Source organism: Kryptolebias marmoratus, linkage group LG1 (genome assembly GCF_001649575.2).
Source record: "Kryptolebias marmoratus isolate JLee-2015 linkage group LG1, ASM164957v2, whole genome shotgun sequence".
Taxonomy (NCBI): Eukaryota; Metazoa; Chordata; class Actinopteri; order Cyprinodontiformes; family Rivulidae; genus Kryptolebias; species Kryptolebias marmoratus.
Window position 1 is genome coordinate 24,612,545 of NC_051430.1, and position 18,385 is coordinate 24,630,929.

Below are 18,385 nucleotides of genomic sequence, written 5' to 3' on the forward strand. Positions count from 1 at the left end.
AAATTACTTCCTGGTGCCAGTTTTTAGTGGGTGGCGAGCCTGAGGCGTCCGCACAGTTTGGATGAGATCCAGTGACCAACTGAACCAATCCTACAAACTGCAACTTTAATTTCATATTTTCAACCTAATTTAAATGTGGTCACAAAAAACGAAATTTGCATGTATGATACTATGCAAATCTTGATCCGATCTCTTTTCTTTCTATTTTTGCTAAATAATTTGAAACTAGGCGCAGTAAATTATTGAAACAAGCAGAAACATGGGTCTACGTGCTGTATATATGAGGCAAAAACAATTTAATCAAATTTGAAAGTGAATTATTGGTCTTAAACACAGCCTGAGGAAGGAGTTATCCATAAATCCAAAAACAAACATGTCCACAATGGAGACATGCAGAAAAATATTTCAAGAATCACAATACTGTCAATACAAGGAAGAACAGCTTGGACAATTTTTTTATTTATTGTGTCAAATGGATCATTAACATCTGTATTAAAAGGGCTTAGATTATTTTGCCACTTGTTTGTGCCATTTTCAAAATATAATGTCTAAAAAATAAACATTACAACAAACTAAAACTATAGATAGGAAAGATTTTAGGCTCAGTTAGTTAAAACTCCATTTAACAAAGCTAATTATCCAATCGTGTGTTATTTAATTTCCCATCAGTCTTGCTGTAACAGCTACTCCTGCTTCAACCTGCAAAATGACTATTAATAATCTGATTTAAAATTTAAAATCCTCCCAACAGCTAGTTTTATTTCCATATTTGCAAAATAATGTTCCTCTGGAGCTATCTCTCTGCCTCAACACACCTCACATTTAACATTTAGGAAGGGAGAAAGTTTTGTTTCTGGGTGCTCCTCATCATAAAATATTTCATTTTCTCCCATTATTCTGAAAACCTTCCTGTCAAATATGATGACAGACATTAACTATGACAGGAAATGAGATGCAGCTCCAGCTCAGTTCATCACCCAGCAGGACTCTTTTAGGGAAAGAGGAGGAATTTAGAGGAAATAAAAGCAGCAGGGTTGATGTGACGAGCTTTGATTTTGAAGTTGGTGAAATGAGGAGGGGAGGGAAGGGGCTTCGGCGGAGGGATACGAGCTGCACATCAAACACAATCAATTGTCAGCTTTGTGGAAATCAAAATAAAAACACGGGGTTTTTATAGTAAACTGTGGTTTATATGAAGGCAGTGCGGACTGTCATGACAGCCTCATTTCATCCCAGGATCACTGGAGGAGCTGATGAGGCGCAGCGGGAATCAGGGGGGACTAGTTTTCTCGGCGGAGGTGCGGAGTTTTTAAACTCAGTCCTGGCGTAGGGGGGCTTACTGAATGGGAGCAGTCACTGGATAACAACGAAAGCCTCTCGGGCTGGTCGCCACAAGCCCATCATTTCTGCTTCTGTAGCGTTTGGGGCGCAACACAAAAAAGAAGGAAACCACCTCTTTCCTCTCGCTCTCCCCATCCCTTCTCCTCCTCCTCCTCCTTCTCCTTCGCGGCTGCTTCTGACAGAGAAACCACCCAGAAATGGCTCAGATATTACCGATCCGGTTCCAGGAGCATCTCCAGGTAATTGCGCGCAGGAGGGAGGGCGGAAAGACGGCTTTTCGAAACGAATCGAAGCGCTTGAATGTGTGTGTCCGTCGGCGGTGCCGCTCCTCGCCCGTGTGGCTCCGCGCACAAACAGCACATGTCGCATTTAAATGGAATCTGAAATAGGGCTGCAGGGTGGTGCTCAATATAGCTACAGGCCTAGTTTTCTCCTGCTGGGCAGATGATGACTTGTAAAAATTGAACAGTCTGCTTGGACGCGGCTCCACTGCGGGCCGGTGTGTTTGGGGAACCCGCAGTCTTTTTTTAGCCTCCCAAGTTCAAAACCCCGCCGTCATTTATCAGCCAAACTGCGGCGATTTGACACTTTGTTTTTGGTGTGTGTGTGTGTGTGTGTGTGTGTGTGTGTGTGTGTGGTGGGGGGGCTCAGCTGTTCGGGGTTACATTGTAACTGAGACCCGAGCGGCACTTGCTCTCAAGCTTTGTGTTGTTGTCATGTCCTGCATTACCCCCCTCCCCAACACACACACTTTTGTTGTCTTCAAAACGCGCTGTTGTGTAGTTTCTGCGCTGAATTTGGTCCCAATGCGTCCAGCTTATTGACGAAATGATGCGCCAGTGCGCGGCGTTCAAGTCGAATCCGTCATTTTAACCTGAGGAGGACTCATTTAAAGGGGGCTCATTGCAAACTAGAACATAAAACACAACAAAAATGTTTTCCTGAGCTTCATCACATGGTGCAGTTTGAAAGCATTCACTCGAGTAGTGCTCCAGATGTGCTGATATCAAATTCTGAAATGCGGGTATGCGCCCAATGTAAACAAAGCTGAATCCACCGAAAATCACATGGAAGAAAACTAACCTACGTTAGGCTGGCCATAGACTGAGAACCCTCAAAGAAGACGTTTAGGTTTGGGTGCTAAACGCTAAAGATAAGAGAGGACGAGTAAAAACTGTCTGATATACAACCTTGAAAGTTGGAACTCGGATCTGGGAATGACATCAGATCCAACTTTAACGCGTTCCAGTCACAACAAAACCAGTAGCATGGTTGTGCTCAGCTGTTAGTAATACAAGCTGCTAACAATGGACTTCTCTGCATTCTGTGCATTCAAACAACCTGCTGCTAATGGTTGTAAAGTATTGTGTGTGTGAGTGGGTTACTGAAATGCAAACTGACAAACGGTCAAATAAAAAGTTACTTACTGAAGCTGTCACAGTTTTCATATATGGGTCAGCCATATTGGATTTTTGAGTTCGGGGCTGGTCAGGATTTTCTGACTCTCCGACTTTGGCGGAACTCGGAAATTCCAACTTCCGAGCACAAATGGAATGCAGTGTAAATATCAGGGATCTAACAGGGCGGTGGCGCGCCATTAAAGGCACGGCTCGGCATTCGGACACGTGCGGCTTTTTGCAAAACGTCTTCCGGACGAGTAAGTTTACCGTTTGAACTGCTCGGTTTGGGTGTAAACGCATATCAACGCATATCAACGCATCAGAACTGTCGGACTTCTCGTCCTTCTGTAGACGTCGCCGTTGTTGACCTGTTTTCAGTCACTTCGGCTGTTTCCGTAGGTAAACAAACACACGTGGTAGTTGGCAGGCGTTCACAAATTATAATTTTTTTTTTTTACAAGTATTTTATTTAAGGACACATGAACCATTGATGTGAGGAAAATACTGCAGATTTCAGTAGCTTTAATTGTTCTTGAGCTTGTAAGATGAGAACAGTGTTGGTCCTGCTACTCTGCCAGCCTTATTGCATTGATTTAATGTGACTTCTAGTTCCTTATTTTTGTGTCATGTAGCTCCATAGTATCAGCATCACTGTATAAAAGTAGCACCCACCCTTTAGTCTTTGGTCTGCAGTGTCTTAGTGGAAAAAAATACCACAAAATGCCCCCTTTACACGCTGCGATAATAAGGAAACAAACGGCCTCTTGTGTTGGTCGTCTGCAAGGGAACCGTTTCCACCACGGTCCCCCTTTGACCCCCTGTTATTCGGACTTTAAATGGCAGCCCCAGTGCTTGGTGTCTTGCAGCCAAAAGAGAAACTTTCTGTGATGCACCCCTCCTTTTCCTCCTCCTCCTCCTCCACTGGTCTGTAGCCTGTTGTTATGGTAACGACCAGGCAGTGAAATGGCCTTTCACTAGTGGGGGGGGGGGAAGTCCCCACCCCTCTCTCTTTTTACTCCCTTCCTCTGGCCTGTAGCCCCACTTTCCCAACCAAAGATCCTCCATCCATTTGGAAAAACTGTGCCGGCCACCAGAGAGCTGCCGAGCCCTCCCGATGGAGCACAGCCGCCTGTCGGGCATCATCGTCTGGGTCATTAGTTCAAATTTTTCTCAGGAGCACATAGCTTTCCTTTAAGTGTACCTTGCCTTGAGACGGCGATAATCAGCCAGCCGCTTTATGTTTCACTTCTACCGTGAAATCACGACTCTGCCCAGTCGTATCCCCCTGTGAATTTAGGTGGCTCCAGCAGAGTGAAAAATGCTTGGAATTTGAAAACCCGAGACTTTGGGCCTCAAGTTGTTTAGTTTTTTTTTTTTTTCTTGGTCTGGTATTTACAGCTCAGTGTCTACTGTCTCAGCCTGGGTGGAGGAATTTTTTCCTCGATCCAGCTCCTTGATGAACAGATTTAATATCTAGGTTATTCAGACCTTAAAAGTGTTCGAGAGCGGGTCGTTGCTTGGATTTCAGCTGTAGTCAGTTACTCTGCATACAACTGGAATAAAGAAAGGAAACGCCATGCTTGTTTGTTTCGGTTATTTGCAGTTATGTGTAATCCTGTCTAAAATGGACTCGATGCTTTAAGTTTAGTGACAAGATGAACAGTCTACTGAATAATAAAAGTGGCAAAGTGAGAGTCATTTGGCTCTGCTGCTGTCTGTGTGAGGCAGCCTACGTACTGTAGCAGCTTGAGCAAGTGCAAAAAATGCCCTGCAGCTCTGAAGCTTCTGAACATCGCCCGGTTGACTTGCATCCATGTTTAACCCTCAGCTCTGTGTCCGTTTCTGCCGATGTCCCTGACGAAATCCGACCAGCGGATGTGTTTGACTGACAGCTGAGTTAAGCCGGCCCCCTTTTAGCTCTAGAAAATTACATCAGGAGAGAGGAAGCAGGAGGACAGAACAGGCCAACAAAACGCACCAGTGACCAGAGAGGCGATGTTCAGCAGCCAAAACTCTTACTGTTAAAGCACAGGTTCAAACCCTAATTTCTCTCCTCCTTTAGGTTTATTTTGGGCTCAGTGAACCTTATTTTGGCCCACTCCTCATGATCGACCTGCTCCGGCTGTCTCTGCTTTGAAGACTGAATGTTTCAGCTCCTTCCTCAGATGTTTACCTGGATTTAGATCAGGGCTCAGAAGGCCATTTCAGAACAGTCCAGTGTTTTGGTTTTGGCTGTGGGTTTTTGGGTCACTATCCTGTTGGAGGACCCATGACCTGCGACTGAGACCAAGCTTTCTGACTCTGAGAAGCCCATTTCACTCCAGAATACCTTGATAGTCTTGAGATTAAATTGTACTCTGCAGAGATTAAAGACCTCCTGTGCCAAATTCAGCAAAGCAGTCCCAGAACAGAACCGATGCTCCTCCATGTTTCACTGAAGCTCCTGTGTTTCGTTCTTTGCTTCAGTTTTGGGTCCGTGAACAAAGAGCTGACTGATTTTTCCCTCATTGAGTTTTAGGAGTTGTTTTTTATTATTACTTTTGTAAATTTCAAGTTATTTCAGTGACCATTGGGGGCTTTTCTGTCTTCAACTAAAAGACCCCAGCGTATTTGTCCTTGTCTGTATATCCAACTTTTCCAGCATCTCTTGCTAGAAAATGGAAAAAGGCAGCACTTCTGAGTCTTACTGCTGCAATCTTCTCCTGAGCTGCTGATGCAACACATCCACCCAGTCAGTGACTCACCAAATCCCGTCCGTGCTGTATCATCAGCGAAGCTCCACTTTCTGTATCAAGATGATAATTCTATTTTTGCAAAGTTAATCTCAGTTCTGAGAGGAAGATGACTTTCAGGCATCTGTGTGGTATTGAACGAGGCAGTTTATAGGTTCGTGGAGACGGTGGGTTGGAGCTTCATTGTGACTCTTGTCTGGATTGTTCTCCTAAAAGGTCTGGTGAGTCAGTCGCCCCTCCCTGAACTGCAAGTTGCCAAAGGCCTGTGTTACGGGAAGTACTCTGAACAGACCTAGCTATAGCTCCCATTCTCCTCTCATAAGAGGTACATGAATCACTCTGACTTCTTCACGTGTTTTCTTTGCTCAGGCCAGCTCCTTTGTTAGTTTTTAGCGCGATGCTGGGCTGTGCCTGCACTCCCATCCTTCTCCCCCACCATCTTTGTTTTACCCTCCCTCGCCTCTCCACCCACAGATAACTTTGAGGAGATGCGACATATGGCTCCAATCTCCCCCCACCGGTCTTTTCCTGTGGCTTTTTTTCAAAGACACCTTTTTTTTGTGCGCCCTTGTAACATCCAGAAAACTAGCTGCACAATGAAGGAGTTGAACGACAAAAAGCACTTGATCAATATTAAGTAAAGAATAACCTTTTCCTTTGTTCCTTCGTTGGCATTTGATGAGTCTGAATCAGTAGGTGTTTTGACATTAAAGTTTTCTTCACAGCTTGATAAAAGTGCCAGTTGATGCTTTGTGAGGACTACTTTTATTAAAGAAATCTGACTTAATTTAATCAATACCACATTTGAATGGATCCTCAATAGAAAGGAGCAAGTTGAAGGCCTCGTGCAGATCAGCAGAAAAGAGCATGAAGCAGCAACTCCTTCCTGCAGACACGCTCACTCATTAGCAGTAAAAGCTTTGGGGGGGGGCTGTTTGTAAAATCTACACAAGAAGTCACAAGCAAATTTTATGGGTGTTACTTTTCCGCACACCTCCTGAAACATTTTAAAGATTGCAGTGTACATGTACAGTTGACTTGTTTTCTGTTTTAAACAACCAAACAAACAAAAACAAAAAGATAGAAAGTTTGCTCATGAAACAGCTGACTTTTTGTTACTACGTTGCTGCGTTTTTATTGTAACGCTTCATTATGCGTCAGTTGAAAGGTAAGAGATGCTACATGGAAAATCCAAAAAGAAGCTAAAAAGTTGAGCAAAGTTTCCAATAAAAGAATAAAGTTGTGTTTGATGTTCTTTCAGATCGGCTCCTTTTTGTTGTGCATTAAGTATATTGATCCATTTCAAGTAAAAAAAAATGCATTTATTATCTAAAGTTACTAGAGTCAGTTAAAAATATAGTTTTTATTTGCACTTATCTCTGCATGTGGCCCTGTTTCAATAAACATGAACTCATTAGAATATTTAGCGACCATATTTGTTGTTAGAAAACCAATTTTTATTTGTTATTCCTCTGTTTAAACCCTTGATTTCAACCATTTTGCTCTTCATGTTTTGCAGAAGTCTTTATTTATTTATTTTTCTGTCCTGCTTCTCCAGCCAGCTGGGAGATAGATGGTTCTTTGTGACGAATGTAGAGGATTCCTTTCTACTTGCTTCAGACTGCATAATGCAGTCAGTGGAGACTGCTTGTATTGGCCTCTTCCCTCAGTTCAGCTCAGCTGGACAACGCGATGAATACTTTCCCTTTTTCAGCAGCTGCTAACCAAGCCGAAGCATTTATTTTTAAGATTTCACACTAGTGTGGACTTTTCATCAAAAATTCTGATGCGATGAAAGTTTAAAAGTCAATCGTTAGTTCCCAAAACTATTTCAGTTGATTCTGATGATGATAAGAAGCTATATTAGGTAAAATAAAGCTTCACTGAGTAAACATCATGTAGTTTGTTGAGTACCAACATTTGTTTCTCGGCTCTGTGGGAATTCTGCCTGGAAAACGGTCTTTAGGAATATCCCAGGAAAACTGGAGCAGACCTGCAGCTATTTTAACCAAATCTGTTTCGATCTGCCTCTTGCTGCTTTTCCCCTGCAAGATAAATGTGAGCTGCTGCCATATTTATTTTCCCAGGGATTTTTTAAAAATAGTTTAAAGTTGCAGTCTTGACTATTTTGTCTAAAAGCCTTCTGCTTGCATATAATCTGTGTGTCTTCCATATATTTTTAAATAGTTCAGCATGTTTGAATGTGACCATCATTCAGTCTGTTGGTTGACTTGTAGATAATTCTTCTCATTAATAGATTAGTTAGTCAGTCAGATCAGTTCGGCTTAACCTATAGTTACAAAGATCCAGTTAGGATAACCTGAAAAACATCACTTCAGTTTGCTATTTATATTTTTTTTTTTCAAAAGGGAACATTTTCAGCTCTAATATAACTGCTTATGTAAAAGAATCAATGCTAACTTCTTTAGGAACTGCCATTGTTGGCTGTTGTCTCTAAAGCCCTTTAATGTTAGTGTAGGTCATCCGTGATCTTTCCTATTATGACTCCATCTCAAAGTCTGTGTATATCTAAAATAATCTCCTGCTAGAATCAGCCTACACCAACTTTTTCTATGAATTTTCTTACTTTATGCTAAGTTAACTTATCCAATCTTTGCACAGACATTAAAATGCTGCTTTTCTGTTATTTTAACCTTCTGTCAGAAACACGCCATCCTTAAATGATTGAACCTTTTCTTGGAGTTCCTCTCCCCAGAAGCTGTTTAACGCTGAAGTCCTTGGTGCATTGGTTTTATGGTCTTGGTTGGTTTTATTGGCTGCACCTGTGAAGGTGTTAGGTTAGGATGGAGCATTCCTTTTGTGGCATGCAAGGAACATTACAACTCTGCAGCTCACCTGTTGCACTGTTTGGTTTAGATCTTTACACATACTCCAAATGCTAACAGATTGTGCAAGTTCTTTGTTTGAAACTTGAAGAAGAATTGAAGTCAACTTTGTCTGCTAGAAAAATATGTGAACCACTGAATCAATGAAACCTACAGGTTATCACTGGACTTGCATCTACAACTGTAGTCAGTAACACTCAATATGGCCACCACAGCTACTTAAATACTACAAACTACTTAAAATACAAATGAAAATCTGAGCGTGTCCACTTTGTCTGTCGTGTCAGCTGACTCAGACTCCTATCCGATGTGAGACCTCTGCAGGAGGATCGAGTGGAGCTGATGTGTTGATTCTCCTCGTTTTGATTTCCAGCTGCAGAACCTGGGTGTGAACCCGGCCAACATTGGCTTCAGCTACCTGACCATGGAGTCCGACAAGTTCATCTGCATCAGAGAGAAGGTGGGCGAGCAGAACCAGGTGGTGATCGTGGACCTGTCGGACCCCAACAACCCAATAAGGAGACCGATCTCTGCTGACAGTGCCATCATGAACCCCACAAGCAAAGTTATTGCATTAAAAGGTAAGGTGCAGATGAGACTATAAAAATTCTGGCTGAGAAAAATAGTTCACCTTTATTTGTAGTGGCTTTAAACTAAAAGTTGAAGTTATTGTATTATTCCAAGAACTGAGTGTGCTTGGCATCCACATGTTTCTAGAAATAAAGAGCTAGCCATTCACTAAACATTTTGAGAAAGTACCACAGTCGTGGAGTGATTAATGTGTCATCAGTGCTGCAAATTTGTAGAGTGCACTTGCATTTCTTTCCTTAATGTACTGAATTAGTTTGTCTAATTGATCGCCTGCCCTTAAAGCACAAATGCCAGCACTGACCAGGATGATTTGCCAGTAATGCTTTTTCTCTCCTTTCCCCTCCCTTTGAGGATAAAACACCCCTGTTTGCCTCCTTGTGGTCTATCTTTGTCTTCTCGTTCTTACCTGATTGACACTTTGCTTTTTCCCCTCCCTTGCTTTCTGTCATTTCTCAGACGGTGAGTTGCTTTCTGTCTGTCTGCCCGTCTGGCACTCTGTTGTGATGATACTGTAGCCATGTCTGTCTCATAAAAGGCCTCCCCATATTCCTCACAAGTATGCAGAGCCATTTTGACCACTTATCCAGCGCAGGAAAAACAGCCTTTAGGAACCTTCACTACCTCAGCCTCTGCTCTGACCTGACATGCTGGCATATGCACTTCTTTTATGAGAACAACATGTGTTGGCATGACTTGTTGTATGTTGGTACTTTGTATACATCATCAAATATTACACAGTGGAAAGAGCTGGGGCACTGTGTGGGCGTATGCACACTTATGTGTGTGTGTGTGTGTGTGTGCAACAACTCTACTATTCACCTAACTCATGCATTACTTCACCTGTTTGTTTTGTTGCGAGTTTATTGGTTAATGAAGGTTGTTACTGGTCAAATGTGGGACTGGCAGTTTTATTTTAGGCCACAAAAACATTATTATGACTCATCCATTGCAAGCCATTATGAGCTTTCTCAAAGCTGCCATCTGCTCTCCGAAGCCAGAGGTCAGTTCAGTCCAAGCACAAGTGTCAGCAGGGTTCTCATGGACTCAGTGGTGCTTCTCCTGCATATAAAACACATTTTTCTATGCAGGTAGTTTTATTTTGCTTGAGATATCTCACCATATCAGAGTTGAGAGCTACGAAAAAAATTAGGCAGCATTAAGAAGGAAAAAAAGAAGAAATCATCACCTGTTTGTCTCACTTCTCCTGTTTTCTGTACCTCCCCTCAGCTGCCAAGACACTGCAGATCTTCAACATCGAGATGAAGAGCAAGATGAAGGCTCACACGATGACAGAGGAGGTCATGTTCTGGAAGTGGATATCCGTAAACACTGTTGCGCTGGTGACTGATACGGCCGTCTACCACTGGAGCATGGAGGGGGATTCCCAGCCGGCCAAAGTGTTTGATCGGCACGCCAGTCTGGCAGGATGTCAAATCATTAACTACAGAACTGACGAACAGCAGAAGTGGTTACTGCTGATAGGGATTTCTGCGCAGGTATGAACACATTCCCTCATGCCTTTTGGACATCTTTCTCATCTCTGGGCTGCAGCCTTGCTGAACAAGAATTTCAGAGCAACATAACAGCATCATTGTTCCTCTCAAACTGCTCACTGCAGGCTTTAAATTTCACACCCATAAACAACTTTAGAAGACTTGAGAGGCACACTTCTTGGTGTTAACTATCACTCTAAATGTTGCTGATTAAATAAGCAGGGAACTGACTTGTTTTGGAATTTTAGTGAGAAAGCATAACCTCACATTATCAGCGTTGGCAGTTTTATCGTGTGGTAGAACGTTTGCTGGACGGCTGCAGTCATTTTCTGCTTTAAATATAAACCATGAGACGGGGGACATCAGGTGTGAGCAGTGATTGAGACGTGTGCTCACAGAGTAATAATTTACTCTGCAAAAAGGGGGGGAAAAAAAGGTCAATCGTGTTTTTCCACAGAAGCGGTGAATGACCCATTTACCCAGAAATGGGTCATAATCACAGACTGTGTATAAAAGATGGATGTGGCCACTCATTATGTCACATTTACAATGTATTCTGAATAACTCAACAGTTATCATGTCATTGTAACAACTTATCCGTGTCCAGAAGTATGGATGTGGATTAAATGTCTCCTGGTGCTGCTCTTTGTTGTATTTTTAGGTTGAGATACAGACGAATCAAAGCAAGTCTTTGGAGTTTTCATAGATGAGAGAAAGAGCAAAGATAACTTTATAATCCCTGCAGCTGTGTTCTTGCCAAGTCTTTACTGATCCTTTTGATAGTTCGGTCTACCAAAGCTAATGAAAAAGACCCTCGGGGGTGTTGCTTGTTGTTCTAGGGACTTTTAACAAACTGTTGCTGCTCTTTCTAATGTCCTACTTTTTTCTATGCACTGTCAATTAAAGAGCAAGCTCTGCTTTCACACAAGATGCACAGAGAAAGCAACGCTAAGTAATGTAATGGGAAATTACCAACACTTGTATAGTGCTGCTGATTATTGTACAAGCTTTTGTCAACAGTTTTAGCCACAGATAGACACACTCTTTGCTGCAAACAGTGACCGACTGTCAATGAATCCCACAGAACTCTTTGTCCCTGCTGCTCGATGTTTGCTTAACCAAGTGCTGTTCTCAAACACTCAGACTTTGAAAAGCATAAACCCCTTGTTCAAACACTAAAAACATGAGCCACGATTGTGTCCCAGGCTTGAATTTGACAGACCCGATAAGTGCAGCCGCCACTCTTGTTTTGTCCTTCAGCAAAACCGCGTTGTTGGAGCGATGCAGCTGTATTCAGTCGACAGGAAAGTGTCCCAGCCCATCGAGGGCCACGCTGCTGCCTTCGGGGAGTTCAAAGTGGAGGGAAACGCCAAAGCCTCCACTCTCTTCTGCTTTGCTGTGCGCTCACAGGCTGGAGGAAAGGTGAAAGTTTATTCATGTTGCTGCTCAACGGTTGCTGTGCCAAGACGGGTTGTTTATGTGGGCTTTGTTTTCTAGTTGCACATCATCGAAGTGGGACAGCCAGCTGCAGGAAACCAGCCATTTGCTAAGAAAGCAGTGGATGTGTTCTTTCCTCCGGAGGCCCAGACGGACTTTCCTGTAGCTATGCAGGTTGTGAAGGACTTCTGATACTTATTAGTTTTTGCTGCATTAAGTCTGTCTGCTGAAGACTTAAACTCTCTCGTTGGACTCTCTGTGCAGATTGGCAACAAGCACGGTGTGATATATTTGATCACAAAGTACGGTTACATTCACCTGTACGACCTGGAGACCGGAGTGTGTATATACATGAACCGAATCAGTGCAGAGACCATTTTCGTTACTGCCCCTCACGAGGCCACCTCAGGGATCATTGGAGTTAACAAGAAGGGACAGGTAAGAATTAAAGAGTCAATAATTAATTTATTACAAGGTTTTTGTTGTAAAATCAGTAGGAAGTGTCATTTTTTTTAATCACTGTCTTTTTATTAAGTTTTTTCCCTTTTATACATACAGTATGTGAATACAACGAGGTGTTTGTCCAATACAGATACAACAAAAAGAAAAAAAAAATATAATAATAATAGTATACAGAAAATCAATACCTACAAAGCAATCCCATTTAGCCCACCCAGGTCACTACTCAGTAGATCCACGCACTATATTCCTATCCCTGACAGAAATGGAACGTATTCTAATAAAAAGAATTGACTCCATTAATCTGGATCATTATTTATTGTTTTGAAATGAGTCAAGAAAAGGCCCCCATGTTTTTTCAAATTTACTGGTTGAGTGTTGAAGAGAGCATCTAATTCTTTCCAGTTTCAGACACGACATAAGGTCACATAACCATTGCTTGTGAGTTGGAGGAGCAGCACCCTTCCACCTGGTCAGAACTGTACGCCTCGCCAACAGCGAACAAAATGCCAGTGCCTGTCGTTTAAAGGCTGGTAAAGGCAACCCCTCACCACTGAAGCCAAAAAGAGCCAACAGAGGGCCAGGTGTTACTGCCACTCCGGCCAGTCTGGACATTGTGTGGAAAACATCTGTCCAGAACTGACCAAGTGCAGGGCAGGACCAGTACATATGAACCAGTGTGGCCACAGCAGTTTTGCATTTGTCGCAGTATGGGGTGATTTCAGGATAGAAACGAGATAACTTGCTCTTGGAGAGATGGACTCTATGTACTATTTTGAACTGAATGAGACAATGGCGTGCACACAGAGATGTTGTATTCACCAGTTTGAGTATAGAGGCCCATGTCTCATCCAGTATAGCCATATTTAAGTCTTCCTCCCATGCGGTTTTAAGTTCAGGTGAGGAGGTCTCTTTTGTAGCCAACATTTTATTATAGAGCCACGAAACCAGTCCTTTACGCTTTGGGTCCAATAATAAGATAGTTTCTAACAGTGAATGCTCTGGCAGAGAGACTGAGCCTGAGAGGTGAGACTGAAAAAAGTTTCTGGCTTGCAAATATCTAAAAAAATGGGATTTAGGTAAACCGTATTTATTGCTAAGTTCCTCAAAGGATGCGAACTTCTTCCCTATGAAAAGGTCCTTAAAGTGAGTAAGCCCCCTGCGGTGCCAGTCAAGGAAAGCCCCATCCTGAACAGATGGTTTAAAAAGGTGGTTAAGTGCAATTGGACTTAAGAGAGAAAAATCTTGAAGTTTAAAGTATTTCCTAAATTGGCCCCATATTTTCAGTGAGTGTTTCACTACAGGGTTTAAAATAGGCTTAGCTGAAGCGAGCGAGAGTGGGGAGCAAAGCATGGCTGGGATGGATATGTTGCCACCACTGCGTAGCTCCATAGCCACCCAGTCAGGGCAGCAGCCCAGACCATGGTAAAAATACCAGAACACTAAACATCTAAGGTTGGCGGCCCAGTAATAGAACCGGAAATTGGGAAAGGCAACCCCCCCTGCTGTTTAGGTTTTTGGAGTTGCAATTTATTAAGCCTTGGGCGTTTACCCTGCCAAATAAAGGATGAGAAAATCGAGTCCAGTTCATTAAAAAAAGTATTAGGAATAAAGATGGGTAATGCCTGAAAGAGGTATAAAAATTTGGGTAGTATATTCATTTTAATTGAATTGATACGTCCCACAAGGGACATGGAAAAGGGCGTCCATTTTGTGAGAGATCCCTTCACTTGGTTCAACAGTTGAATCAAATTCTCTTTGAACAAGTTTTTATAGTTTTTGGTCACTGTGATACCAAGGTATGTGAATTTTTGTCTTTCGATTCTGAGCGTCAAATTAGCAAAATCTGACAAATTAGCTTTATTGCCTATGGGGAAAAGCTCGCTTTTGGTAAGGTTCAACTTGTACCCAGAAATCTGACCAAATTGGCTGAATATATCGAGAGCAACAGGCAGCGAGGTTGATGGTTTTGAAATAAAAAGTAAAAGGTCATCTGCATAAAGCGATACTTTATGTTCCATGTCATTCCTCCAGATACCTGACATCTCCTCACTGGTCCTAAGTGCAATGGCAAGGGGCTCTATGGCCAGATCGAACAGCAGGGGGCTAAGAGGACAGCCCTGACGGGTGCCTCTTTGTAGTTTAAATGGCTTTGAAGTCTGAAAGTTGGTACGAACCGTGGCAGACGGTTGCTGATATAATAATTTAATCCACGAAATGAAGTGTCCTCCAAAGCCAAATCTACCAAGGACCGCAAAAAGGTAGTCAAACTCAACCCGGTCAAAGGCTTTTTCAGCGTCCAGAGAGACAACACACTCAGCCGAATCTGTGGCACCGGAATAAACAATATTAAGCAGCCTTCTCACATTAAAATATGAGTGCCGACCTTTAATGAAACCTGTTTGGTCATTTGAAATAACCGATGGTAGAACAGTTTCAAGTCTGCGGGCAAGGATCTTGGATAAAATTTTGACATCTGTATTTAGGAGAGAGATGGGCCTGTATGAGGTGCATTCCACTGGATCCTTGCCCTTCTTTGAAATAAGTGTGATGCAAGCTTCGTAAAATGATTGAGGAAGGGATCCTTGTTTAAAACAATCCGTAAGGGTGGAGCTGAGCTGCACAGAGAGTAGGTCTGAGAATTGTTTGAAAAATTCTGAGGGGAGACCATCCGGACCTGGGCATTTGCCAGATTGCATTGAGGCGATTGCTAGGGAGACTTCTGTCTGGGAGATGGGTTCGTCTAACTTGTTCTTCAATTCTGGTGAAATTGAAGGAATCTGAAGCTTATCTAGGAAGTTATCAATTGTGTTAGAATTGGTTTGTGATTGTGAGCTATAGAGCTCCTCATAAAAGTCCCTAAATGCATCATTAATTTGTCCATGATCTGTGACTATACTGCCGTCTTGTTTTCGAATTCTTGGAATAGTTTGCCTTGCCCTAGAGCCTTTGAGCATGGTTGCTAAAAGTTTATCGGCTTTATCGCCATGTACGTAGAATTTGGATTTGTTATGTAAAAGCAGCCGTTCAGCTGAGTGTGCTGTCAATAGGTCAAGCCTTGTTTTAAGTTCAACACGCTTTTTGAACAGTTCGGGACACTGGTTCATAGCATATTTTACATCAACCTCTTTGATTTGTTGAATTAGTTTGTTCTGTTCATAGGTGGACTGTTTTTTAATTTTTGCTGAGTAGGCAATGATCTGGCCTCTGATGTAGGCCTTAAAGGTATCCCATACTACGAGGCTGGAGATCTCTTGGGAAGAGTTAGTAGCGAAGAAAAAACGTATCTCATCTTGAATAAACTTTACAAACTTGTCATCCGACAGCAGGGTTGAATTGAGACGCCATGGTCCAGTTCTTAGGGGTAAGTGAGGAAATGACAGGGACAAAGTGAGTGGGGCGTGGTCCGAAATAAGAAGTGTCATTTTGTCATCAAATATGATCTCAAAACAAATAGAAATTACAGCTGGTGGTAATGGAAATTGAACATTTTTTGTGTTCTTTTGTGTTTTCTGTCTCTCATAGGTCTTATCAGTGTGTGTTGAAGAGGAGAACATTGTCAATTATGCCACAAACGTCCTGCAGAACCCTGATCTAGCCTTGAGGATGGCTGTGAGGTCCAATCTCGCCGGAGCTGAGGAGCTTTTTGCCAGGAAGTTCAACACCCTGTTTGCTCAGGGAAGTTATTCAGAGGCTGCAAAGGTCGCTGCTTCTGCACCCAAGGTACGCCGCTCCCTGCTGTGATAGTGTCGTGTTTGTACTTTAAACATACGTCAAGTATGACTTTACTTTTTTAAATGTTTTTCCTTCATCAGTAATTCATCCATCTTGATGTGTCTCGCCCTCAGGGTATCCTGCGAACGGCAGAAACCATCCGTAAGTTCCAGAGCGTCCCATCCCAGCCGGGTCAGGCCTCCCCACTCTTGCAGTACTTCGGGATTCTTTTGGACCAGGGCCAGCTCAACAAGTTTGAGTCTCTGGAGCTGTGCAGGCCTGTCCTGCAGCAGGGCCGCAAGCAGCTGCTGGAGAAATGGCTGAAGGAGGACAAGGTCGGTTGGGTTAGATCTGACTGGGCTGACTGCTGGTGATGAGTTGCCAGATAAGTCAAACCAATAAATAGTTTCTACATATTTGATCAATCTGACTGTGTGTGTGTGTGTGTTGCAGCTGGAGTGCTCAGAGGAGCTGGGGGATCTGGTGAAGGCCACTGACCCAACACTCGCTCTTAGTGTTTATCTCAGAGCTAACGTCCCCAACAAAGTCATCCAGTGCTTTGCAGAAACCGGACAGTTCCAGAAGATTGTGTTGTATGCTAAAAAGGTATAAAGGGAGCGGAGGCACCGCTTTTCTATTCCCATAATCCATTATATATTTAAAAAGAACTCATACGTAGGTAATATGTTTTAAATTTTTCAATATCTCATCTTGTTTATATTTTTTATGATTTAAATGCAAATAAACTTTAAGAGCTGCAGACAGAATAGATTTTTTTTTTGTAGTTATTTATTTATTTTTTTTACCCCGTTGCACATTTGCAGGTGGGCTACACTCCAGACTGGGTGTTTCTGTTAAGGAATGTGATGCGGGTCAATCCAGACCAGGGGCTCCAGTTTGCCCAGATGTTAGTCCAGGATGAGGAACCGCTGGCCAACATCAACCAGGTAACCCACACGTCTGCACAGCTACTCCTGCATCTGCCTCATTTAAAAAAAAAATATAATCCGTCTGTGGGTTTACCCGTTCACATGTACGGGAACGCACAAAGTGCCCAGTGTGGGAGCCGACATCTGTGTTATTCCAGATGTGCCAGCAATGTCAGGAATTCACTGAGTCAGTAGCCCCCTCCTTCTTTTAAAGCCACATCATGGCTGTGGTCTGTTTCAAACAGAGGTGGATTATCAGGGGAGGTTAAGCAGAAAACGAGAATAGCAGAAACATCTGGCTGGTGTTTGATATCTGTGACTTTTACACTTTATGCAAACTTAAAATGTGTTACAGATGTTCGCAACTATAAAGCCTTTAATTTCCTTAACTTGGTGTGATTTCTTTTAACGTCCCACTTGTATTTTTTTTGCTCTTTGGTAGATTGTGGATGTTTTTATGGAGGGCAGCCTGATTCAGCAGTGCACCTCCTTCCTGTTGGATGCTTTAAAGAACAACCGTCCGGCTGAGGGACACTTACAGACACGCCTGCTTGAGATGAACCTGATTCACGCTCCTCAGGTGAACTCTCTGACTTCTATTTCTCTCCTAATTGCAAAAAGAACTTTGCAGCTGATAATTTTAATGCTATTCGCACACGGTTGTCAGCAGCCAACAATACTTTTTGCATTGAGGGTTGAAGAGCCAGCGTGGGTACGTGTTTGGAGGGTAGCTTATAGCATAGCAGAGAGACACTCTCGGGAGGGTAAACCTAACCGTGAGATTTCTAAAGCCAGAAAGGCTCGCTCCCACATAGTTTATGCTGTGAAAGCATCTGTTTTAACCCAAATCTGATGTGTTTCTAAACACAAACAAAAACTTCAGTTGCCTTAACTTAACAAAATTGCTAAAACCACAAACATAAAAGAATAAAAATGAAAGCATAAAACAACTAAAGACAGCGTTTTCTGGAAAAATGCAGAATGAATGCTGAGCGCTGAATGAGCTACAGAAAATGTAAGCTGAATTTTTCAAGCTGAAAGAAGCGGAACAAAAGACTAGCTAAAATTCAAAATAGCAAAACACTATGTAATAGCCAAAAGTAGCAAAATGCTAGCTAAAATTAGCAAAGGGCTAGATAAAAGCCAAAACTAGCAATATGTTAGATAAAAGCAGCAAAATGACAGCTAAAAGCTTAAAGTAGCAAAAGGCTAAATAAAATTAGCAAAAAGAAGTATTATAAAGCAAATTTTTTTAAAAGTTTTTGAAGGAATTGAAGACTTACGGTATTTTTATGGGGAAAATATTTGCAAATTAGGTTAAATATTTTGCAAAGTATAAAATGAACAAAAACCAAAAGTCATAGCTCCTGAATGAGCTGAATGTTTTGATATATGAATGGTTAAAAAAGAGCTGAATGTTTTGATATATGAATGGTTAAAAAA

At 42.4% G+C, this 18,385-nt stretch overlaps 1 protein-coding gene across 6 annotated transcripts in view; it reads left to right on the forward strand.

The window, feature by feature from the left end:
* The first annotated feature begins 1,318 nt into the window (after positions 1-1,318).
* Positions 1,319-18,385, forward strand: part of cltcl1 (clathrin, heavy chain-like 1) — a 29,642-nt gene continuing 12,575 nt past the window's right edge. For 2 of the 6 annotated variants that reach the window (XM_017412365.3, XM_037975320.1), the window contains exons 1-12: positions 1,319-1,580; positions 8,693-8,900; positions 9,367-9,369; positions 10,138-10,406; positions 11,664-11,825; positions 11,901-12,014; positions 12,105-12,278; positions 15,825-16,022; positions 16,148-16,348; positions 16,467-16,619; positions 16,838-16,960; positions 17,385-17,522. In XM_017412365.3, coding sequence (XP_017267854.1) covers positions 1,539-1,580; positions 8,693-8,900; positions 9,367-9,369; positions 10,138-10,406; positions 11,664-11,825; positions 11,901-12,014; positions 12,105-12,278; positions 15,825-16,022; positions 16,148-16,348; positions 16,467-16,619; positions 16,838-16,960; positions 17,385-17,522 — 1,785 coding nt within the window. In that variant the 5' untranslated portion in view covers positions 1,319-1,538. The remainder of the gene's footprint in view (positions 1,581-8,692; positions 8,901-9,366; positions 9,370-10,137; positions 10,407-11,663; positions 11,826-11,900; positions 12,015-12,104; positions 12,279-15,824; positions 16,023-16,147; positions 16,349-16,466; positions 16,620-16,837; positions 16,961-17,384; positions 17,523-18,385) is intronic. The other 4 variants (XM_017412367.3, XM_017412366.3, XM_017412368.3 and 1 more) reach the window with 4 other exon arrangements.